At 41.8% G+C, this 26354-nt stretch overlaps 1 protein-coding gene across 10 annotated transcripts in view; it reads left to right on the plus strand.

Annotated features, from left to right (window-relative positions):
* The first annotated feature begins 8075 nt into the window (after positions 1–8075).
* The window catches only part of GRIA3 (glutamate ionotropic receptor AMPA type subunit 3), a 212686-nt gene continuing 194407 nt past the window's right edge, over positions 8076–26354 (plus strand). For 8 of the 10 annotated variants that reach the window (XR_004647162.1, XR_004647163.1, XR_004647164.1 and 5 more), the window contains exons 1-2: positions 8289–8472; positions 9547–9705. Coding sequence is in view for 7 of the 10 variants with exons in the window: in XM_034781950.1 (XP_034637841.1) it covers positions 8382–8472; positions 9547–9705 (250 nt within the window). In the remaining 3 variants the exon portion in view is untranslated. Of the gene's footprint in view, positions 8473–9546; positions 9706–26354 lie in introns of all 10 variants that reach the window. The other 2 variants (XM_034781955.1, XM_034781954.1) reach the window with 1 other exon arrangement.

Here is a 26354-nt window from a genome sequence, read left to right on the forward strand (position 1 = left end):
AAAGAATCCCTACAACAGTAAATGTGAAAGGAGGGTCAAGATCAGTAGACTACTTTTTTTTTTTGTAAGCAAAAATAGTTCTGAACAGTCCAGATTTTAGGAGGTTTATCTGGAATTTGGGGGGGGGGGGGGGAAGGTCCTGTACGTTTGGTAGGCTGAATCATGTTTGAATCAGTTTCTGTAAATGTTCTTGGATGTCCTTTCTTGCTATGTCAGCAATTTTCCTATCAAAGGATAAAGAGGGTTTTGTATCATCATCAGTCAGGGTTATACTAAAAAACAAAACAAAACCCTTGACTGTTAGTTCTTCTGGACAGAGCTGACAGTTAAACTGAGTAGGACAGATCTTCAGTTGTTATAAACAGTCTCAGCTCTACTGACTTCACTGGAACTATGACAATTTACAACAGCTGAGGATCTGCCCCACTGGGTCAAATCACACTCGCCTTTCTCACACAAAAGTCACATGCCAGTCAGTAAGAAATTAAGGGCAATTATTCATGTGCATAAGTATTTTCAGGATTGGAACTTAATACTATACCCAGCAATGTACAGAGTAGATGGAACAAAGTATAAAAAAATCTTCAATAAATAAAAGTTGGCTCTAGATTTTCATCATCTAGCAAAATGGAAGGAAACTATTCAGAATTTGATTCTTTCCAGAGCTACACAGAGCTCTTCAGGTTTGTCTCTGTGCAGCTCAAAAGCTTGTCTCTTTTACCAACAGAAGTTTCACCCACTTTGTCTTTCTAATATCCTGGAACCAACATAGCTGCAACACTGCAAATTACATCCTTTTGGGACTCACCAGATTGTGTTCTAATTCCACACCGGGATAGTCTTCTAAGCCTACAACCAAACTTGAGTGATTATATTCTGCCTACTTATATCCCGCATGCACTGTGAATGAGATCTGATGTTTTTCATAACTTTCTGACCTTTACTGTTGTGAGTAACATGTTTCAGCCCAGAGATGGCCGCATTCCTGTAGTGAGTAAAATGTTCCTTATACAGCAACTCCCAATTTCAATGAACCCCAGTTGACTGAAATGCTCAAATAACTGAAGGTTGTATATATGCATTGATGTTTAGTGCAGTTTTAGTGTTCCACAGTCCCAGTATCTGCTTTTTTACTTGTGGTTTGCTCTAGTATTTTTTGCACATCATGGACCATGCCAAGAGCTGCATTTAGAAAACTTGCACTTACAGCTCCCTAGCATGTTCTGGCTTTTTGCTCAAGTTATTTGTTCTGTTTGTATTGTTCTGGTCAAACCAAGCAGAATGCCAAGTTGCTTAAATAGGAATTGAGTCAAATGTTGGTGTGTTAGGTAAGGAAACTGGCTGCAAAGAACGTTTCCCGTTCTTGCCATGTTTGATGTGAGTTCTTGCCATTTTGTTTCTCTTTAGTCAAAGGACACCAAAACAGTAAAATCTTCAAAAGTTACTTTGAGACAGGGTCCTAAGTGCCATAGTTGCAAAGGTTTTAAAGCAGCTAAAGATGCAGATAGGTGCTTAATGTAATTTTCAAAAGCTCTTAAGAAGGTTAAGGGCCTGCCTCCCAATTGGGACTGTTTCTAGTCAATTTCATTTACTGGTTTTCCTGGACTAACCTAATACTTCAATGTTTAGGTTGTAGCTATTTCAGAGGAATGCTTAGATCTAACAAAAACCCAGTATTTTTGTGTGTTTGTGTGTGAAGAGACAATAACTTTATAATAATAAATAACCTGACAGTTTCCTTATAAATTAATATAAAAACTCTGCTATGGTTTGGGGATATTCAAGGCAGAGCCATACCATTTTAGAAAGATATATACTGCGGAGAAAATCAACCAGCCTACCGAATTGTAAAACAATCATCTGAAGTGATTATTACCACTGCCTAGGACCACAGTGTTATTACATGCAATGACTTTTTAAAATACATTTTTGTAGGTCCAGGCACATGGAAACAAAAGTATTCAGCACTCAGATACAGAGCAGAGGCAGAAGTGTTTTTAAACATGATATAATTACTCCCCAAATCGCTTGAAATCTGCATACATGTATATGCGTGTGAGGAGAGTTGATTGTGTTAATAATGTATAATGGATACCATTACTTTATGATTTGTACTGTTTGCTTAAATTTTAAATATAGATTATTACTGAACAGGTACAGATTTAAATAAGAATTGTGGGGCTCCATTGTGCCAGTAATGTCTAGTGCACAATTAATCAGAGTGCAGAAGTTAGTATAAATTGTTTCTGCAGTTAGGGGGATATAATGATACTCTGCATTTCAACCAACCAAATATCTCAGAGTGTTTTCCAGACTTTAATTAAGTAAGCCTCCAAATGCTCTCTTATCCCCATTTGCCAGATGAGGAAAATCAGACCAAGAGCAGCTACATTTTCAGAAGTATTTGGATGCCTCTAACTGTAGCAACAAAACCTGCATCATCAATGGCCATTTTCAATGGTGTTGCCTGAACTGTTGGAGTTCAGCTGGTTTGAAAATCAGGTCCTCAATCAGTGTCTAAAGTTGTGCACTCAGAGTTAGAGTGCTTTTGGTATTTGGGGCCTAGAAAATCTGTGGTAGAACCAAGATTTCCAGACTCTTAGTCCTCTGTCTTAATCACATGATCATTCTTCCTCCATATATTAGATTCTAATCTGATTGGCTGCGATGTTCCATTTGTTGTATGATTGAGTGATAACTCTTCAGTAACACAGGAGTATGTATAATAAAGATACCCCATACCCATGCAAAATGAAGATGTTTATAGAGGGTGACACTTATTTCCAAATTTTTTCATCAGTACTTTTGTTGTTGTTGCAATTATATCATATTTGATTATTATAATAAGAAGAATGCACCATAGTCATCTCTGAGCTAAAATGGCTGTAGTTCCCATTTAATCTAAAGTGAATTGCTCCTGCTTATGCCAAGACTTGATTGGACCCTAACAATGTATTAATACAATATATTCATCTACAAGACAGTCTTCTGTTTCACATTGTTCCTTAGGGAGAATAGCTCAACCCATCTTGGCAGGCCCCAAACTTTCACAGAAAATTCCCATTTGCTAGGAACATACTGCTCTGCCAGAACACATTGAAGTCAATGGCAAAACTTCTGTTGATGTCAGTGAGGCCAGGATTTCACCCATTGTCTGTAATTTGCAATAAATAAATAGCAATAATAGAGCAACAATCTTGTATGCTGACTCCAGCAGTAACCAATGCAAGAGAAAGTGTAACTCTGTAATGTACCATAACTCCCCTTAGTGTACCAAGAGAAAATTTCTTCCTGACCCCAGGAAGTAATCGGTTTTTGCCATGAATCATGGGGGTTGATAGCCCTCGTTGATTTTTTCCTAGCTAGTGTAATTGCATTTGCTATTCTTAGTCATATAAAAGTTTTACTCTCTTTTGAAAACCTATGGAGTTATGTTCATCAGTAATATTCTGCATACACGGCACAAACATATTTCTTCTAGCCTGTGTCATTTGTGTTGCTTTTTAATTTCATTGTATGCCCCCTTGTTGCATTATAGGAAAGGGTAAATATGAGAGCTTGACTAGTTTGCTCTATCCCTATTCATAATTTTAGCATACTTTTACTATGTGTCCTTTTGACCTTCCCTTTCCCAAAGTAAGTAATCCTGTAATGTGCTCACACTCCCTCTTCCTCTTTTGTCACTGTTCTTTCCCATTGACTCCCTTTATCTGTTGCTCCAAATCCATCCTTAATTCCCTTTCATTTTGCTTCTATCTTCACTATCGATGTATCTGTAAGCTGTCTACTGTAAAATTAATCAGGTTAGCTAATCAAAATCCTGGCATTAACATAAAGTTCAGTTAATTGTGTCTCCTCTATTTTATGAGGAAATATCGCTAGAAGAACTTTGTATTCTGATTAGCTGAAAGGTTCTTCTTGTAGTAAAAAAAAAATTAAGCAGTAAGATACAATAGACAGTACATTTCTTGGCAACTATAGCCTGCTTTGGACTGTGTTAAGAGAAGCATAATAACCGCTAGAACTACACTGCCTGGAGTTCTCCCTTGCAATTAAGAAATGGAAATTACAAAAAGGATCAAGTCAGCCTTGTGCATTTCGGGTGAGTTTCATTCCAGCAGATCCCGCCCAAGCCCCTTGCACTGTTGTGAATTTTGTCATTACTTTGTATTATTGTCATGAGTACAGTTCACTGACAATCAGAAAGCGCCATGTGTGTGTTGTGTCACAGCCCTTTTCTAATCCATTATTTGATGTTACAGCTGGAACATTTTATCTAATTATAAATCGTTAACGTCTCCACTTCAGGTAGACAGTGCTCAAAATTCCCCAGTGTCCCAGATTGCTAAAAATTGCCTAAATTGTGCCGCTCTGACCATGTGGCAGAATCTAGATCGTATTTAGTTAGGTAAGGTTTGGGTAGAATATGGTATGACCTAGAACTCATTAAAACTCCCTAGTGAAGTACATAAACTATTTGCATTATATAAATATTCACACACAAGTAACTGAACTCCCAGAGACCTGTCCCAGGATAGACTGGGCTTACTGTAAAACCTGGGAAGGATTATCTGGGAGGCAGTCTCCTGGGTTGTCCAAAATCCTGGTGAGGAATAAGAGGGATGTCTCAGGCTATTACACATCTCACGATATCAGGGGGTAGCCGTGTTAGTCTGTATCTACAAAAACAACAAAGAGTCTGGTGGCACCTTAAAGACTAACAGATTTATTTGGGCATAAGCTTTCGTGAGTAAAAACCTCACTTCTTCGGATGCATAGAGTGAAAGCATCTCACGATGAGACTTATCGGGTCCCTATCTTCCAAAAGAAAGGCACAGTAATTAATAACAATGCCAGAAGTACTGACTTGGGTGACAGGGGCTACAGGAAGACTGATAATGAAAAAAAAAATACATTAACACCTTTGGACAGAGAAGATACTTTTAGAAAGATTATGACTAGATTCCCCAGTTTGGGGATGAGCAAAGTGCCAGATTCCTTTGAGGATGGAGCACCCATTCTTTTGGGCTTTAATGGACACCAGTGGGTCTCTCTCACCTCTCCTCCATCCCTGACTGCTTTTTCTGTTCCTCTGTCCTAACTTCGATGGCAATAAACAACATTTCTTCCTGTGTGTTGCCGGCTGTGTTTAAGGCTGGCGACACTCAGCCCCCAGCAGAAGAGAAAGAAAATATGTCAACAGAGGCAAGACAAAGGGAAGTGGGGCTGTAGGAAGTGGGAGCCAAGAGGGATAGAACTGGGGTGATGTGGGGAAAGAGACCAAGGCAAATGTGTCAAGGCAAGGGTGGAAATGGGGGCAGAGTCTGATATAGTGGAGAGGGGAAGCAGAGCGCCAACCAGAAAAATGTTGAGAAATACTGGATTATAAGATATGCAGTGTTGTTGTAGCCAGGTAGGCCCCAGGCTATTAGAGAGACAAGGTAGGTGAGTTAATATCTTTTATTGGACCAACTTCTGTTGGTGAGAGAGACAAGCTTTCTAGCTACACAGAGCTCTTCTTCAGGTCTGGGAAAGGTACCCATGTCACAGCTAAATAGAAGGCCGAAGAGAGATAGTTTAGCATAAGTAGTTAGCATATATTGTAAGGGACCATTCCAGGTGAATTGGCCCATTAACACCCATTGGACAAAAAGGGGGGTTAGTGAGTTACAGATTGTTGTCATAAGCCATCAATCTAGTGTCGTTATTAAGACCATGATTTTTAGTGTCTAGCAAAGTTATATAGTTAAGCCTCCGGACTCGTATTTCAGAAGTGTTGTGCAGGTTTCCTTTGAGGATGAGGACTGATAGTTCAGTTAGAGAGTGATCACTTTGTGAGAAGTGTTCGCCCACAGGTAATAGGGTGTTTTTGTCTCTTATCATTTTCCTCTGAGCTCATTCGAGAGCATATGATTGTCCGGTTTCACCCACATAGTTGCTATTGGGGCATTTAGGGCGCTGGAAGAGGTACATACTCCCTTGTTGCAGGGTCCTAGTGTCTGGGCTCCAGGCCGAGCTCAAATGTGTACTCTGCAATTAGCCCCTTAATCTGAGTCAGCTGGCACAGACCAGCGGCGGGTTTAATTGCAGTGTAGACATACCCTATGAGGCCGCAGCTGATTACAATAGGGGACAAACTATACTAACCCGAAACAGAGAACATAGACCAAAGGAAGTAGACTCTGAGCTAAACAAAGACAGAGGTTGATTGAGGAAGGCTGTCCTGCTGGAATCAGAGAAGGGGAGGCATCAACTAGGGAACAATCTTGCCCTGGCTTAGAGGATGGACTAGGTGACTAGTAGCTCTCTTCCATCTCCATTTCCAATATTTCCTCAAAGCATCATGAAAAGAAAAGAGCTGCAGGGTCTTTATACTGACACCTTAATAAACATGAGCGGAATGCAGTATTTTCACCTCCGAGAACTGTGCTTTCCAATAGCAATGCCATAGCCCCACGTGCACGTCTGAGCCTACAGAGATAACCTGTACTCATCAGGGCATATGAGATGACTTTGCTATCTGCTACCCTATCTCTCTATTCCCCTGTGGCCCATCATGTAGGCCAACCTACATTTTGTATGCTCAGGGCTATCTCTAGATCTTTCTTTTCCTGGCAAAGTAACTGTAAGAGCAATGAAAACTGCATTGGGATCCAATTCTCTAGAGACTCGGTTTGAAAGGGCCTAATATTCCTCATGAGCAAGATGAGCCAATCATTCACAAGGAGCTTTTTTTATTCTGCAGAGCACCAGAGGCAAATGAACAAGGGAATCTACAGAAATGCATCAGCAGGGAAAAAAAGAGGGGAAGAAAATGTGCTGGACCAACTAGGAGCCAAGGTGCTAGACAGGTAGCCTTCCTGGCAAAGGGAGAGGCACCCAGTCTGGGATCCCCCATCCCTTCCTCTCTCCATTGCTGGATTCTCCTTACTATCTTCCTCCCGTTCCTGGTGGCTCCCCCTCTCTCCCTCCTCTTCACAAATGCTTTCCCTTCCAATGGCTTCAACACCACTTCTTGGAGGGCTCTTTCACCAGTGTTAACATCCTCTCTGCTCAATCCCTGTCACTGGTGGCTCTGCCTCCTCATCCATCCCATGCCCCCCTGCCTCTCCTCACCCGCTCAATCTCTCAGGGCTTCCCTTCTCATAAGCCATTTTCTCCCCTTTTCTTCCCCCTTTCTACCTCCTTCCCCCACCCCTGTAGCTCCACCATCTCTGTCTGTGGTGGTTCCTCCACACGCTGCCTCATCTCTGCAGCTCTCCCCTTTTCCTCACCCCTCCACTCCTGCCTCCCTCCCCCACCAGTAGCTGGAGTTTCCCCTTTGACAACCCTCTCCTTTTATTTCCCCTTCCTGGTGGGGCCCCACTCAACACCTTTAAACCCAGGTGGGTGCCCCACTCAGACACTCTCCCATGGGGGTGGGCAAAGGCATGGTTCCTGGTGGCTCCCTGCTTCTCTCCCCCTCCCCTTTTCTCCCAAATCCTAGGGAATGTCCCTCCCCACCGTATCTGGTGGATCCCCGAACACCCTGCAGCCCCTCCCTCTCCACATCCGCTCCTACCCCTGAAGGGTCTCCTTTTTCTCCTCCCCTTTCAATCACACTGGGTCTTCTTTAACCTCCACCACCCCCACCCCTGCTGTCTTCTCCTCCCCGTCCCTCCTACTCCCCGCACCCATTGTTCGGTCCCCGGGCAGGGAGCGTTCCACACCAGCACCAGCTGCTGTTGCTCCCTGATTAGATCAACCAGCTTCTCCCTCCTCTCTCCTTTTCCAGTCCCCCTTTTCTCCCTTCATCCTTCCTCCCCCCCTCTTTCCTGCCCCTCTTTCTCCCCTCCCACGCTCCCCCTCCCCTCGCCTCCCAGACACACACACACACACACACACACACGGGCAATGCAGCTTTAAAGGCTGGTCCACGTGAGGCTGGTGTGTGTCTATTGATTGCATCTCGGGGCTGCAGCCGAGGCGGCCGAGCGCCAGCGCTGGGGCTTTGCAGGCTGGGGGCTGCAGTTTGCGGGGAGGACCGAAGGATGTGCGGCTTGAATTCAACGTCAGATCAAGTTTGATCAATAACCCCATCCCGGCCCAATTGGAGGAGCCTCTCTGACGGGGAGGGGGGCGATCGTTTTCTCGTCTTTACCCACCATCTTTGGGGGAAGTCCCGCTTTTTGGGGGGGTCTGCGCGTGTGGCTAGGGACAGGGGAGCAAGCCAGCCTCGCAATCCAGGAGCCCTTCCCGGTTGGGGTGAAGAGACAGAAGACAGGGCTTGCAACCTCCGCCGCCTCCTCGCCAGCATTATTCTTATTTCTTGCCTCTCCCGTTGCGCCCATGCCTGTTCTGTCAGTTTCGTTTTAGGAATTGAATTGCAGGGGCTGAAGAAAATGGGGCAACCCGTGCCTCAGACTCTCCTGCTTTTGGTGGCGGGTCTTTTGGGGGAGTCTTTGGGAGGCTTTCCCAACACCATCAGCATAGGTAAGTAAGCACCATCTTTTCGGAAATGGAACTTGAGCTGAGCCGAGTTATTTCATCTCCTTTGCATTTTAATCTGCAACTCTCTTACCTCGAGGCATTAAACCTAGATACGCCCCCCCACCCCGTGGGGCGGGGGAAAGGCAGGGGTCTGGTTAAAGCAAGGCAATGGGTGGGGGTGCATTGCTCTCCTAGATCCCTGGTGGTCTTCGGAAGAGAGGGACTTTCTCTGGGGATGAAGGTGGGAGATTGTATTATCCTTTCCATTGGGCACATTCCTGGAAGTCACCAGCGTGGTTTCTTCTGAAATTGTAAAAACCTCCCAGGATCAACTTGCCTTGTTTTCAACAGAACAGAAATAAACAGCAGTGTGGAAGGACTTCCGTGCCATTTCCAGAGGGCTTTGTGCGCCCTAGGCTGGCACCGTGCGTGGGAGAGCAGGGCAGTGCAACAGAATCACGCAAATAATCAATCTCCTGCCTGCCTGGCTTCTAATGGCACAAAGAGGGGAGCTTTATGAACGTAGTTTTCGTTATTATTTAGCTGTAGGAAAAAGTTCCCTGCCTATGGGCTTTGGGAGTTAAGAGACTCCAAGCCATGCTGAATTCCTCTGTATTTGTTCACCTCAGTACCCAAAGGGAGATTTGATCTATGTTCATATGAAATCATGCCCTAAAGCAGCACACGGTACATGGGAAAAGCAGGGAGGGGGCATGCCCATATTTAGTCCCTCAAATCCACCTTTGGGAACCTAAACAAAAGTGGCCTGATTTTCAAAGGTGCTGCTGAACACCTGCAGCTCCCATTGATTTCAGTGGGAGTTTGGGGTGCTCAGCACCTTTGAAAAGCAGGGCACTTCTTTATTTACACGCCTGTATATGGCTTTAGGAGCCTGGCTTTAGGCACCCAGGACTGACAATTTTGGAGTACATATTTAATATACGCACTATATGCATATCTCTAGCTTCATGCGTTCACTGCTGCTATATATAGCCTGTAAATGTAGCTTATTGTATATTGATATTCCTAAGGAATCCTTTTCAAATCTTTGTCCTTTGGGTTTTTTTTTCACCATAGGTGGACTTTTCATGAGAAATACTGTTCAGGAGCATAGTGCATTTCGATTTGCTGTGCAGTTATACAACACAAACCAAAATATCACAGAAAAGCCCTTCCATTTGAACTATCATGTAGACCATTTGGACTCCTCCAACAGTTTTTCAGTGACTAATGCTTGTAAGTATCTACATGTTTTTCTGTAATTTAGAGTGCTGGTATCCCTGTTTTCATTTTTTTTTTTAATTCTCCCTCATATAGTGGAGCTCTAATTAATATTTGATGTACTCTAGTGCAACAAATGTGGTACTGACAAAAGGTTTAATGGGTTTGCAGCATTGCACAGTTGAATAATACCTTAGGGAAAGTTTTATCACCACTTCTCTTCACCCCTTTAAAAATGTAAATTTTTTGTATTGTTTTCAGAGATGCAATAGACTTATTTATAAAGCCAAGATTTATAGTCTTAGTTTAGCAAATCCCTGCAGATGATACATATCACTTTCTTGTTAAGCATAATTGCATAGTTTGACAAGTAACACCATGTAGGAATAAAACATGGAAAATGCTGTTTTCAAGTGACCTTGAGGGGACAAAGCTAGATGGGCTTACTGGCCTCCTTCTGTCCTAAAATATCTCCCCTGTCCCGTCCCGTCCCCCCGCCCAAAGTCCTGATCAAAACCAATGAGATTGCAAACTGATGAATGCTGTTAGAGCTGAGGGGAGTGGGAAAGGGAAGAGAAAACTTACCATTTTGAAAAATAGCTCTGCACATGCAGTAGTTCCATATAATTTGATTCTCCAGTAGCAATCAATGCAAACTAGAGGCTGGAGGGGAGTGTCTGTGTGTTTAGAAACAACATCCCTGCCTGAAAGTTTGGTGTGTGTTCTGCATTTAGCAAGACTTGTTAAATTACCCATAATAGTGGTTATATCTGAATGAAGTTGTTATACAGTTTTGAACACGGGGAAAGTTTTCTGAAAAGAAAGCATTGTACTAATACACAGTACCACATTGTTATTTGTAGGTTTAAGACCTCATATCTTGAACTGCTAATTTAGAGAGCATTTAATGTGTTTGTTTTGTGATATCGTTTTTGTACAGTTCCTCTCTAGATCTTTATAATTTAAATGCATATTTTGTTAGAAAGGCTGGATGACCAGATCATTAAGCTTCCTCTGGATTTGAAATCTTTGGCCAGAAACTTGACAGTTAGAAAGTATACTGTAAAGAAATTTCTGTGAAATATGTGGATTGCTATTCTAATACATACCCCATGTGCCTCCTTCCTAATACTACAGAGTTAGCCTTTTTTAAGGGGTTTGGGATTAGGATTTACAAATCTAAGATACCCAATTATAATATTTGGTAATGTGTTAAAAAGGCACAAAAAAGTATGTCTGTTCTTTGCATCTTATTTTACTAATCCTATCCTGCCTCAACAGCTCTTACAACAAACATCTGGCTGTTAATCCTTAATCAGTGTAATCCCTTCAAGAGGCTGTATCTCAAATATAGTTTCCTAAATATCAATTATATGGATTAAAACTAAATACATTAAACAGCAAGGCTGATTAATAATTAAATTGGATTTTTTTTTTAAACTTCTATATGTTCCTCTTCACAGATGCCACTAAGATAAGTGGGCCGTGCTCCCTTGGTCAATGGACAGTTTATTATTTAGTCAGTGCATTGCTAATCTTTCCACAGCTAACCATGTTTGAGGGTTGCTTAGCATGTGAAAATTATGGTAATTTAGCAATTTTATGAGTTGGTTTTCTGTAGCAAACTGAAAATGGTGCTGCATATTCTAGGGAACATATTACCGTGTAGTGAAATTTGGAAAAAGTTAAATCCCTGGAAGCACCTTAGTACAGGGAATATCAACTTCGATAGTGTATTGAACAATAACATTTAAGGGTAAATAAATAGAAGAGAGGAAATGAAAAGGTGACCTTGGGTCTGTCTATGACACTGACCTCATATACTGATAGAAGAAGAATATTTACAATCCTACCTTCTGAACACTGAAGGTCCTTGCAGTTACAAATAAATAACTAGAAGGGCTGTCATTCTTCTCAGCTCTGCAAGCAATTATCTTTGAAAGTCGGAATGCTCATACATACCAATGCACTAGGATGAACTAATGGCTCTTCACACTACATGGCTCACATGTAAAACTGTCTGGCCTAAGTATCCCCAATCAGATTGTCGTTCCCTAATGGAGTAGTAGGTAATTTCAGGGGGCAGTGTATTAGTGAAGGAACGTTCCTCTCTCAACATTTTTACTCCTCTTGAAAATGAGAATAAATTGTCTCAAGTGCTGTCACACAACCTTTTTATCGATATCTGCAATTGGCAGGGATCCACATTCGAGAAACCTGCAGTGACTCCACTGATTCCCATCGCCAGTAAGAATCCCTGTGACTGACTTTGTGAGGGGCTGCTGGAAAGGAATTGAGGGGGAAATCAGTGACTGTCCCCTATGTAGTCCAAGCATACTGTGGGTTTTAGTCAATATCCATAAACCATCAAATGCTGTTAACCTGCTGTTTTGAATTGGAAGTATTTGCAGGTAGGGGTGTGTGAGTGAGAGAGTGAATCAAGGGGGCATCCTACTCAGAAAAATGTTTTGATAAGACTATACATCCCACTTGGTGCAGTCTAGTGCATTCTAGAAGAAGAAAGAAAAGTCTCTTATAAATATCTTTACAAGACAGAGATAAAAAGCCACCTCTGCTAGGGGTGATTTAGCAATATCCCAAGGGGGGGAGGAATTCCTTCAGGAGCAAGAAAACCCCTGCCCCAAACTCCCTCTAATCCCCTGTTTCAATTAAAATACTGCATAATCTGGTTTTCTTATATAGTCTCTGTACACCCTGCTTCCATTCTCAGTACTGAGCAGATATATCTACAGTAGCTGTCCATCCATCTGTTTATTTAGACTTATGATATCTGCAGAGAGAGAGAGAGAGAACACTCAACTAAGAATTCAATTTTTCCCTGAAAAAACTGAATTAAAGTTTATTGGTGAAGTTTTGCTGATTTATTACATATTTTAAAATATGCACCCATCCATCTGCAGAGGAAAATACCAGTGGAAAAAGTAACTCAAGCTGTATATAAATAAAAAGCAAGTAAAACACAGACATTAGATCTTTTCTTCAAAATTTCTCACATAGGGAGTTAGTTGTCTTTGTCAAAATAATTTGAATGTAACAGCTGAAATGTATAACTTCATCACTGAAGCATGTTTCAGATTTATATTATAACCTCTGATGGAGTGTTAGCATTAATGTTGAATTATCCTTAAGGTTCTGTAGATCATATTCCCTAGAAATAACCCGCCTATGTCTTTCTGCTCTGCACTTGTAGTGCACTACAATACATTGCTCTAGCCTCTGCAGTGTCAGCTCATTAGCACACAGATCTCATATTCCCTCTCTGCACTGTCATTGCAAAAATTGCTGTTGTACACCTTTACAGCCAACAAATGTGCTCTTGGATTACATACCGTTTGCAAGAAGTATTTAGAAAAGTAAATCCAACCTTAAGGTTATTCACTGTGGAATTTTGTTAGGGAAAGCATTACCTCTAATAAAAATCTGTTGATCATGTAATGGTGATGGTGGGATATGTTAGGGGAGAAAAAGACTTTGATTGAAGAATTTAATTAATCTATACAAAGACTCCCTCTCCCAGCTAAATCCAACCCATGAGCTGCATATTCCTGTCCCATCAATTTTTCTAACTCGTTTCTCATATATCTGCTAGCCCACAAAGTTCCTTTTTATATTATAACAAATTTTGATGTTTAGTGTCCTCTCCACAGGCATTTCTTCTTTAACTAACCAAAGGGAGAGAGTATAATTACCTAATTATCCTAATTTGCCAAGATCCATTGAACTATTTGTTTGGGTACTTCCTTAGGGAGTAACATTTGTAGCTTTATTTGAATATTGTTATTCATTGTACTTACGTTCTTCATAATTAATCTTTAAAATTCAGTCTGACGGGATTTTAGAGAAGGAACACTTGCTTTTTTGTTGCTGCACTAACATTGTAGAACTAGATACTGCAAAGAATGTAACAGGAAACATTTCCTATTTAATTTTATTTATTCCAACATACACACACACTCACTTTCTTGTTAGCTGCTGCTCAGTATTTCTTTTTGCCAGTGGGCAGACAATTTGCTTTCCTCGCATCTGTGCTCTCTTTGGCCAGCTGGCAAAGGACACTGATGCTCAAAGTGGTCAGCTCCCTACTGCCAAAGACTTAAACGTGTCTCTGTAAAATTCTTGCAAACTTTGGGCCTGATACTGGGGGTTTAGCCTGAGTAAAGACTGCAGATTACATCTCTTACTAGCCTGCGTGGGGAATGGAATGAGGGTTGTCTCAGTGTTAAATCCTTAACACAACACTTTAAAATGTGCTTTCAAAATAATTCTGTTCCTAACAGATTAGCAAACAGCTTTAATACTATGGATATTCCATAATTAGGAATCTTTTTATTTTGTGCTCTGTTTAAAACAAAAAATCCCATGTTTATTCAATTGTTAAAAATTAAAAGAGCTGATGTTAAAATTTCTGTGTCTTTGGGCATGTGGGACGATAGCAAAAAGTTGTGTTTGCACTAAAAGTTGTAACCATTTAATGGAAGAGAGTTTGTGATTAACCTTATGGTGATTTTGTTGCCAGCAAAGAACTGTGATATTTTAAAATAAGATTCTATTTTAAAATTAAATTGAAAAACTTCAATGAAAAAGTTTCCTTCTCCCTTTTCAGATTTTATGATTTTATTCAGTTGATTTAGTACAGAAGGGAGGAAAAGTCCAATATCAATAGAATACATATTGATAAAGCTCCATAAGTATGCACAATGCTTTACAAAGCAAGCAAAGAGGCAAACTTACAATCTAAGACACCACAAATGGTCCCCCTAATCAGTTAATTTTCAACTGGAATTTGTACAGGTGTAGAAGTCTGCACATGCATTTCCTTTTATTGGACTGTGAACAAAGCCCCACATGAATGGTCTTCGTTACTCCAGTGGGACTAGTCACATGAGACAGGGAGCTGTAGGGTCAAGCCAAATCTATGGCAATTTTGAAACAGTGGACAGCAGTTCATCTCTAAGAGACTATGGAGATACCCAGATTGGGAGATAAGCATTGGAGAGTTGGTGTGTTAAAACAGATTTGTAAAGGGTAGAGCACTTGGGATTTGATCCAATAAACATTGAAATCAGTGGTTTTTTCCCACTGAGTTCATCAGACATTGGATTAGGCCCTTAGTAACTGGGAAGTGGAGGCTATGCCAAGTGTTGGGTTGTCATGAAAGAAGATGAGAAAGCAAGAGTGGGAGAAAGTGCTATTTTACGTGTAACTTTAATGAGTCGAGTCCTAGTCTTGTGTTATCAATGTATCCGAATGATTTATTTTGAAGTTGCAATGTTTTTGTTTTCTACTTAGTTCAGTTGAAAGTCAAACAGACCAATATCTTTGAAAAGTATTTCTGGTGCATTTAACATAAGTTATTTTGGCTTCATATTTAGATATTTGTTATAGTTTAGACTATATGTCTTAGTGAAACTTTACATGACAATGTGCTAAAGCAGTCTCCAATTTTCAAGCACCAGGGGGATTTTTTTTCTCTTCCCTACGTGTACATGATTTATATGTACTCATCAGGGGGCTGAAGATGTCCCTAAATGTCATGCAGAAATGCTGGGTACTGAACATTATTCCTGTTTGTCTTCAAAATGTTAATGCATCTTTGCCTCATGATGTAGAAATCTAGAACTTAAACTATGAATTTTCCCTTCAACCTTTTAATTTAGTTATTTAACAATGTATACATTCAAAGAACATGTTAGGAAGGCTGAAAACACTATAATGTATGTTACAGGGATCGCAAACTGGCAGTCCATGTTCTGGAGTTTCTATAGTTTCTAGGAATCTGTCCTACGCCAACAAAGTTGTGGGTGGAACATGTATCGTTATGTGCTTGTAGATGACATTTTCAAAGAAAGTCTGTGCCTTTTTGGTTAATCTCTCAGAAATTAGTCATTAAGGGTGAAACTACCCCCCTTTCCTCCCCACACAAAGCTAGACTGAACAGGGAAATTGGCTTTTAATGTTGAAAGGAAGCGCATGTGTGCGTGGGGGTGGCGGGGAAGAGAAAGAGAGACGGTTATGTCAATGAATCCATCCTCAGCTCAGTCTGGGGACAGGGCAGCCCCTTGATGGCTGCTTCTGCAGCCTGTTTACTGAAATGCAGCCACAATCTCTCTCCCCCTTATTCTGGGTTCCCAGCCATTGGCTCCTCATAACCCTCTTCTTCAACCCTTAGCATTTCCTTCCTTGCTAGCATAGTCAGAGCCAGTGCATAGCCCACCATCCCCAGCATGCAGAAGGTGCAGGGGCCCCCATGTGCAAGTTCTCTTACACAGGGGCACTGTGTTGCAAAGGACCTTGCACAGGCACTTGAGCAAAGAGTGAATTTCACTTTTAATGTCGGATAATAGCCCGTGTGAACAGCCTCTTGCTAGAGTGGAGTGACCTCTCTGATCACTGGTCGTTAATTACTTTGCAGGAATATTTGAACATGTAGATATGCTGAAAAGTGTCTTTATTTATATATATATATATATATATATATATATATATATATATACACACACACACACACACACACAGTTTGGTCACTTTCACTTGTACATCATGGGGTTACCTTTGGAGCATCTCGTATTAAAATCAGAATTTGCTTGGGTGCAGTAGAACCTACCCACATAAATTCCAAATGAGAATTTTTAAAAATGCAGAGCTGTATTGTAGCTCTACCCGCTCTCAACCCCCTTTTTGTCATGGTAAAAGTATTGAACCCAGTTAATACATGAAATGTGCGTCCATTCTATGCAGCGCTGTCTGAACGTGTATACATGACCTTCTTTTGTTGTGTTCAGTCTGATATTTTCTATCTTTACTTGAGAAATTGTTTTAGTTAATAATTTCATTATCAATAATTTTTCATACATAAGCATCAAGTGTATGGTTTAAAAAGCAGAACTTCTGTACAGGTATGGTATGGCTCGGTGGCACCACTAAGGCATTTGACATGGGGACTCATGGGTTTTAGGCTTGGACTGCACTGACTTTGGGTAAGTCAGTTAGGCTCTCAGAGCCTCCATTTTGCCATCTCTAAGACAGGAATAATCAGATCTCCCTACATCAAATAGATATTACAAAGCTGAAGCAGTGTCTGATTGTAAAGTACTTTGAAAGCATTGGGTAAAAGTACATTTTACATCTTAATCAGCAGCCCAACCTCCCCCAACCCCCATCCTCAAGTTTGACAAAATAAAATGAATGTTGTGCTTATTAATGTTGTGTCCTCTCCAGAAGAATATGTCCACTGCCTTCTGACAGCCCCAGAACACATGTTCTGGCTGTACAGCAGGCCACCTGTCACTGCAGAAAGCCACAAAGGAAAAATACCCAGTTCCACACCTGGGCTTTGCAAAAGCTCTTCCCACATGCTACAGCTCTGTATTCCAGGTCTGGTCCACATTACTACAGCACTTGCATGGGCTATGAGAGGAGGTGGGAGGAGATCTGTGCTCCAGATAGGGGGCAGCGACACTGCACCCTTTGGGCGGCATTTAGTGTAGACACATACAGTCCCCCCAGCACAGGTAAAAATAACAGTGTAGCTGGTGAGGCCTGGCTTAGCCAATAGAGTAAAGCTGCCTGAAGAGTGTGGGTATTTACTCAAGTACATTACCATGCACAACGTTTTACTTGCCCAAGCTGTGTGCCCCTCCCTGCCCCCGCATCTGCACTGCTGTTTTTAGCACATAGTGTTCCACTGCCTCCCTGCTGCAGGAAAGACTCCAGCAGGCGCAGCAGAGAGAGCCTCTTGCTTTGCCTTTCTCTGCTGCCTCCACCTGTCAGATACTTCCCTCACCAAAGTAAAAGGCTCCAGCAATGGACTGCTGCTGAAGTCATTTCCCACTGACCCCTGCTGCCGGAACTTTTCACTGATACCTGTAGCAACACACTGCAGTGTGGGCATGATGTGCTTCTCAGCATGGTGTGTAGCTATGCATCCACTACAGTCCACCACCAGTGGTATAGTGTAGACCTGTCCTCCCACCACTCATGGAAGTATGGCTAAATTTCTCCACTGGAGAGATGGTTGGCTGTGGGCTTCCCCTGTTCTGCTCTGCTGATGGTGCTATGGGCTCACCCCCATCAGAATCCCACAGCTGCTGGTTTTGGCAGGACACCTGGTACAGCAAATATTGGGGCTTCTTGCCTCCTTTCATTTCCTTGGCTGACTTCTATTTGGCAGATGTCAGCCAGAGGAAAGTACTCTGGCTCTCGTGTTTGAACACTAGTGATGCTTTGGGACACCCCCTGACGTTGCACAGAGTTTGCAACACAATCCCAGGCGAGAAGGCAGCCTGGGGTTGCTGTGTAATTCTAGTGTTGACCTCTGGGGGAAATGACCCTCAAAATAGGGTGTAGAGCAGGGATTGGCAACCTTTCAGAAGTCTTCATTTATTCACTCTAATTTAGGGTTTCGCGTGCCTGTAATACATTTTAATGTTTTTAGAAGGTCTCTCTCTATTATAAATGACTAAACTAGTGTTGTATGTAAAGTAAATAAGGTTTTTAAAATGTTTAAGAAGCTTCATTTAAAATTAAATTAAAATGCAGAGCCCCCCCCCGGACCAGTGGCCAGAACTCAGGCAGTGTGAGTGCCACTGAAAATCAGCTCGCGTGCCGCCTTTGGCACCCGTGCCATAGGTTGCCTATCCCTGGTGTAGAACCTCTGCCAGCTATGAGCCACAGCAGCTAAATTGAGGTGTTGTGAGCCACTAGTGGTCATGGTCAATTGGACCTTTTGCCCTAACAGAAGGCTGCTAAGCTGAACTGCAAGCTTCTTTTGAGGAGTAATAACTGAAAAGTCAAGATGTAGGAAAGTTCCCAAATGTATTTGTAATGCCAACAGCCCTGGTTGTCGTCAGACAGGATTAAACCTGGGACCTCTAGAGTTTAGTGCATGAGCCTCTACTGCATAAGCTAACAGCCAATGGGCTGTTAGCTTTGGCTGTAGGTCAGTCAGAGTCTCTCTCTCTCTCTCTCTCTCTTTTCTTCCTCCCCCTCCCTCCCCCCGCCTGTCTGCCTGCCAATAGGTGGGACGGGACAGAAAACCACACCCCAGAGCTGTGTGGGTTACATATTCTTCAATGCTGCTGTCGGTAATGTCAGTGACACAACTCTGTGATGAAGCATCAGCCCAATGAAAATAATAGTGGTCAACCAATGCTGAAAAATTGAAATGAAAATCAAGCTCCCAGTCCTGAAAGGCTTCAACATAACTCCCATTGACGTCAGTAGTGAAGCCAAGAAGGGAGTTGATGGCACTCAGCAACTTGCAGGACCGGTGCTTTTTAATTTGTATTTTTATGCTGAGGCTAATAGTTTGTCAAATGAGTAACCAAGTGAGTGTGAAGAATTTCACAGTGGCAGCATTATGGCATGGCTCTTTGTCTGTCTTTGTAACCGTGATACGGATTCCAGTGTTCCATTTTTTAAGAAGTTTTTTTTTTTTTCCAGCTGGGGAACTTTCCCTGGGCTGCCTACACCATGACAGTTTGTGAAATTAGTTTTCATAAATATGCGGGACATTATTTTTTCTGAGACTTCACAATTGATGTCTCTAAGTTCAAATTCTAATGAGGCACAATGGTCTTAGAGCTCAGGTTCATATGCATTTGTTGTCTTCCAGCAGTTAGACAAAAGCTATTCGGCTGCATTCCTCTGTTTGTGAACTACCAATCTGATATCCAGTTTTGCACTGAACCTGGACTAACTGAAACTGATATGGAGCGGAGGCTTAGAGATTCTGAATTGCCTTATAAGTTTAATATACTTTGATATGGGTTTTTCTTTTCATTAAAGTGTTTTAGCCCCAATTTTGCAAGCAAAGCATCGATGTCAGAAGGTGTTTTGCCTGGGTAAAAGATGCAGGATTGGGCCCTAAACATAATTCCTTCTTTCTTTTTTAAGTCCATTCTAAAGATGTTTCTTTATGTTGCTTATTATTTGTAGCAAGCCTAAGAGTGTGTGATGGGGTGTGTACCCCCCACAGGCCCTGAATGGGTTAATGTGAGCCGAAGTGGCCAGTTAACATACTTGGCAGTGCTAATGAGAGAGAGAGGTTTAATTGATAATGAAGCCCAGCTAGGGAAAGGCTGGGTGGTAATTATAGAGCCAGGAAATTTGCAGCTAAAAGGGGCTGCAGGGAGAGAGTCTGCAGTCACTCTCTGGGCAATAAAAGAAGTAGGAAGCCACCCAGTGAGTCTGCAATGAGTCTGAGGGAGTAGACCTTGGTTGCCAGCTACAGGGTCCCTAGGCAGGAACCCAGAGTAGAGGATGGGCTTGGATGTTCCCCATCAACCTCTAGGAGGGTGGCATAAAGCCCCCTGATGTAAGGGGATAAAGACATTCAAAGCCTTAGGGTGCATGGACCATGGGGCCTGGAACTGGGGTTGAAGACCATGGGGCCCAGAGTTGGGGTTGCAAGGGCATTGGACTGTTATTTGTGGAACGTTGTTACCCCAGAAGGGAAGGACTATATAGTGATCTGGCCAGAGGGCCAAGTCACAACGAGGGAGTATCCCGATGCATGAAGAGAGCAAGAGGGGTCACAGCATGAGTAACCAACAGAAGGGGGTGTCAGCCACGAGCGGGCTCTCTTGCAGTAAGTGAACCTCTTTGCAAAATGTAGTAGGTGTTTTAGTCAAATATGAATGAATGAATGATCCCTACCCTGATGAGCAATGAAATAATGTCACAGGGAGAAAATGGACATGGCAGACCTATTCCAGCTACCCCTGTTTTCTTCTGGTTCCTTCCCTTCAAGCACGCCAGTGGTAAGCTCCTAACCATTAACAGATACAGATCATGATAATCCTAATATGTATTGACTTGACTGTTTTAGATGGCTGTGGCCTTATCCTTCACAGCAACATTACTTCAGCAGAGTAATTCATACCCTATAATGGGAGAACAGGGCCCTGAACTTCATGTAGCCTGACTCTACAGAGACATGTGGTTGGTAATGATTCACAGTGGATGGCAGACATAAGACGACTTGCAAGGTTTTGGAAAAAAGCTCTGTACTTTTCACTAGTGTGCATGTGTATTTCTGTATTTTTTAAATTAAAAAGCACATCTGCCCACATAATCTTCTGTAGACATTTACAGCCACCAAAATAGGATATATTATTTATTAACAGGCTTCCTGTGAAAACCATTCTCATCTCAGAAAAGAGCTCCACCCACCTCCTACTGTCACACCACCTCAGGCTAAGGCCTGATGAGATAGATGGGCTTCACTTTGTCAACAAACTCGGGCTTTGTTGGACAAACGGGAAGGGAGTGAATTCCAGAGCCCAAGGGCTCTCTGCCAAGAACACCCTGCTTCCAGGCTCCAGCTGTACAAATCTGGGAACTGCCAGCAAGCGTGTCACAGCTGATCTTTGCCATTGCAATGGCCCATGAGGAGAAAGGCAATCCTTTACATAGCTACTTCCCAAATCATATAGAGTTTAATACATCAAAGGCAACATTTTGAATGGTACACTGAAGCAAGCCAAGTAGTCTTTGAAAAGCCGGTGTAATGTGATCTCTGTCATATGGGTCGTGCCAAATACACTGTCACTGCCAAAAGAGGAAAGACTGCATAATTTTACTGCAGCTAGAACATACCTGCAAAGCAGCATGAGTAAAGTTTTAAAAAAACATTGTTTTAAGGTTGTTTTGTTTGCTTTCTGTTGTTTAGATTGTTCTCTCTTTGGGGCAGGGCGCAGTCTTTTCTGTGAGGAGCCTAGCATACTTACTCAGTAGCAGGCGTAATAATGTTCTGTTCAAAAATTGATATTCATGTCCATGTCCACTGCCTCGTGCACTATCCTGCTACGTAACACAAGATGATGCAATGATGATGGTGCAATGATGCAAACCAACTTATTCAAGTTGATTGATGGGATCTAAATGTCTTTGTACTTCACTGCTCCACTTTTGGAAAACATTGGTCTATCCAGATCCTATAAGAAAAGCGTTGGCCATCGAGATATCCTAGAAACATAGGACCTGAATATACTGGGCCTGATTCTGCTCTCCTTTACACCAGTGTAAATCTGGTGTAACTCCATTGAAGTCAACATATAAACTGGTATAAATCCAGTGTGAGCTCAGGATTACCCTGATTTAATGTAACACTTACTTGTCTTTTGGAACTTCACAAAATGTTCTAGTTCTGTAGTGAGGAGTGTCTCTTTATAAACAATACCAGGTATCTCAGAAGTATATGTGATAGTCCGTGTAGTACAGAACCTGACAAGGAAAAAAATCATCTTGAAACAAAATAAAGTACCTCAGATGCAAGATACTGACTTTGCCTTTAGCCAGATTCATGTATGCAGTCTCCATGTCCATTTTACATTTCCCTTTTCTTCCAGTCATGCTACTACGTTTTCCAGTCAGCTATATCCCTTTCCCCACTTCTATTTTCTATCTTCACTTCCATTGATGGATTTTGCAACCGTTCCTTAATAACTAGAGAGGTTGGGTGCAACCCTGGCTCCAGTGAAATCAATGGGAGTTTTGCCATTTACTTCAGTGGGAGTCAAGATTTTACCCATTGTGTCACTTACTTGCTGGGGTAAAGTGATGTGTGTTGGTATTTAAGAAGATGGCACTTTTCCTTCAGAGTCTGTATAGAGCCAATACAAGAGTGGACCCTGCCTTGCCAAATGTGCTGCCCTTTGGGTGAAACACAAAGCTGGCACTTGACCAGTTGTGATCAGTAAACATCCCATAGTATTTTTCGTGAGTAGTGGAGCTAACCATGGCATCCTGGTCAAATTCTAATTTGGAAAACTTCCCCTTGATTCTATACTTCCTGTCTTAAACTCATGTTGCTCTGCTCTGCTAACAGCTGCTGTTTCACACCAGCAGTGTCTGCATTTCAGTGATGAGTGAAGTGATCTCTAAGTACACTGTGGGGCCCAATCTTGATGTTTAAAATGTGTTTTGTCTGAGAAAGGACTGAAAGATCAGCCCCATAGTTTGTATGCCAGTTAGTTAACTTACAAAAACAACAGGTTGAGATCTTTGTTATTAAAAAAATATATATTATTATCCATTGTAAATTGTTCTTAATACAGATTTACTAAATTCCCAAAGTGCAGGCTTTGCTGGAAAATGTTTTACACTTTCCCAGTTGTGTCTCCAGATTCCCCATGTTAATGAGAATTGTTTTATTCATTGATTCTAGAGTCTTTTACTCTGGTATGGGGTGTCTTGTCCAGTATCTTCACTTGAACATAGCCTTCTGGACAAGGTTGCAAACTTCATTCATTTTGATTCCTCCGTTTTATTGTGTGGTGTTTATTTGTATCTTGGATGCTGAGGTGAGTTGGTGGATGGTGTTTGATCCTCTCTTCAGATATATATCAGAATATTACAGTAAATTAATTAGGGTTACCATATTTTGAGCCTCCAAAAGGAGGACACTCCACGGGGCCCCGGCCCCAGCCCCGCCCCCCGCCCCTGCCCCCCCCGGCACTCGGCACCCCCGGCCCCGCCGGCCCCTGGCGCTCGGCACCTCCGGCCCTTGGCACCGCCGGCCCCGCATGTCCCGATTTTCCCGGACATGTCCGGCTTTTTGGGATTTCCCCCCGGACTGGGATTTGGAGCCCAAAAAGCCGGACATGTCCGGGAAAATCCGGACGTATGGTAACCCTAAATTAACATATGGTTTTCTTTAAGGTGTGAAAATTCTTTGGGCAGTCAAAAATATTGTATGTATTTTATTGATTGATTGATCATTAATTGACCTTTCATGTAAAATATGGAGCTAATCCTTTCCGGTTCTCAGAAACCTGGTTGGACTATGAAATATATTTTATTCGTGAATTTAGCATTTGTAAAAAGTGTCTGGTTGATAGTCCTGGAGACAAGAGTCCTCTTCCTGAAAACAGGTACAGGAAAGGCAGTAGCAGTATAAGCTTCCCCAATGTTGTCCTGGCAGTCTCAGTCCTGGATGAAAAATGCTATAGAAGTGTGAAGTATTATTATCAAAACTATTGGATAATCAGGATTCTCTGTGGCTTTGTTCTGCCTATAGTTCATTCTCTGCTGTGAGAGCCAACAAATGGGTCAATTAGAGCCAATTGTGGGGTGTGGTTTTTGTCACAATGGACTGTTTTTCTTTAAGAAATGCTCATTTCAGCACCCACCAAATGAACTGTTGGTTACTACCAATCTGCACTGCTTTCTAACTGGTTACCTAGAGTTGAAAAGCTTTTATATTCCTCATTGCCATTTCCTTGAGTCATCCAGTGCCACAATTTGTTGTTGTTGTTTTTTGTGTGGTTCTGTTCAATTAGTTTGCTTATTCCTCCATTGATTAGTTTCAATGTTGTGGTGTAATGATTACAGTGGCTGTTGTACAGGGAGATAATCCTCAATTTAGTGCTGGCTGGGAAAAAGAGCAGTAATATTTAAACAAATATAAAACCATAAAAATCGGCATGCTTGTAGAATATACTAATTTTCAAGGATTTAGGGTCTCCCTGTGAATTTCCTGCAGATACTGCAGCCTTTAAAAGTTTAATCAAAGCTTTCATTTTAAAACAGTTGTGATCTTTCTGATTGCCTGGTGAAGGTTATCTTTGCAATCTGAGTCCCCAGTGACACTGAGGCAATAACACCAGGAGGGGTGTGCATTTCCTCTATTCATTCATTTTGGAGAGGTTTGTTTTTCCTTAAAGCCTAATTATGATCACTTAGGAGTTAACATTATTAACCTTTTCACTATTGATCATGACGTCAGAGACAGCCAGCTGATGTGCTTTTCTGTTGTGGGCGGAAGCGCTCATTGTGGTTGGACATATTCTGTTACAGGTAAGGCTGGACATTTTGATGATGCTGGTAGTGAAACATCACTTGATTGCCAGCATCTGAATACTTGAACATTTAGCAACAGTATTAAAAAGTGAAGGTATCAATGATAATTATTTATAGTGTTGTCAGCTAATGTGTTAAATTCCTATAGTGCGACTTCGGGAATTTTGTGGCTTTCCTATCAAACGTGACGAGCAACATAGAAGGCTGTTCATGTAATGATAAAGATTTATATCATAGCTGCCTGCAGTAAAATTTGCTCAGAGGGCCCAGGAATCTGTTGCAAGGTTCATTGTATAGATTTTGTGTTGAGTGCTGCATTTGTGGTGACAAGGACCTTGGCTCCTTTGCCCTGGGAATCTACAGGGGGAAAAGGCTGCTGCAATCCTGTGCTGCAGTCCTCTGCAGTGATGTCTCATGGCAGCCAAAGTCCCTCCTAGAAGCAATGAGCTCCTTGGAACAGTTCTGATAGCTTTTCTGTTCCTTGGGGATCCCACACCAGGGCTGGTGTGATTTCCCCCCCCCTCCCAAACTCAATTAAAAAACATCCATGGTTTGGGGAAAAGAGAGAAAATCTGATCGCATATTTTTCTGCAGGGGAAGAAAGCATTTTTGGAAATCCTGGATCATAGCAAGCCACAGATCCCAAGTCTCCTGGATTTGGGGCAGTTTTCTATGGGATGTGGAGCTAGGCAGTTGAACGCCATAGAGCTGTTTTGTTTTGTTTTTTTTTCTGTCAGCTCTCTGCAACCCAGTTCTGCTGCCTTGCTGTCAGTGGACAGGAGCATACAGAACTTTCACAAATAGAGCTATTCCACATCAGAGGGATTGAGAGCATTGCCTTTGTTTCATGTCTGCCTGGGTTCACCTCCAACCCATCAACCTGCATTGCAATCTGATTCTCCAATTTGAACAAACCCAATAGCTCAAAGAGAAACTCCATCTGAAGCTGCCAGATTTAACATTTAAATAGTTCAGAATGTGAATTTTGGTGCAAACCCATAAATTATCCAGGTTTTCAGTTATCCCACGCCCACTCAGGTCACTACATGAAGCTTTCAGTTAATTTGACTTTTGAGTCTATTGCCAAACCCTGAGGCCATATGATCTTTTTTCCCCATAGTGTTGAAGTTTCCTTGAGAGGTTTCATCTCTATTACAGTACATGAAAGATCCCCCATATGTTTTAGAAATGATCATGTATTGAAATATAAGGGTCAGGTAGAATTATTTTTAATTTTGCTTCACAACAGTTCTGTGGATCCTTGGAACCCACCTTGCCTCCCAGTGATTTTTTTGCACCAAAATTAGATTTCTATTGTCCTTGATGATGAGCCCGACAAAAAACAACTACTACGATTAACTTTATTTACAGATAACCACGGAGGTCATTCCATCATCTCAAACTGTTTATTTTTGGACAGCCCAGTGAAACTGATGAAATTGCCAGCTGTCTGAAATGCTATTTCCAGTTGTTTGAATCAACTGTATTGATTAGTTACAGGACTATTCATCTCTCACTGGCACACATACAATACATGTATTATGAAAAGGTTGTGTCTCTGATGACAGCTGGGATATGAAGAGATACACTGAATTATACCTTCCTTGTATGCTATAACTACAGAGACTTCACCTTAATACTGTTTTAGTGTAAGTTACATTTTAAAACATTTCATACTTTGAGTACAGTAAGTTACTTAAAGGAAAGTATAATGGGGTATTGCTAAAGTAGACTCAGGAGATTCCTATAATGCCTTCAATAAAGTCAGCCAGTTAAGAAATTTTGCCTGAAATGACCTCATATGATAAAACCCCAATGAGTGCTAACTGGTATGAACAACT

The sequence above is a fragment of the Trachemys scripta genome, chromosome 9 (genome assembly GCF_013100865.1).
Source record: "Trachemys scripta elegans isolate TJP31775 chromosome 9, CAS_Tse_1.0, whole genome shotgun sequence".
NCBI lineage: Eukaryota > Metazoa > Chordata > Testudines > Emydidae > Trachemys > Trachemys scripta.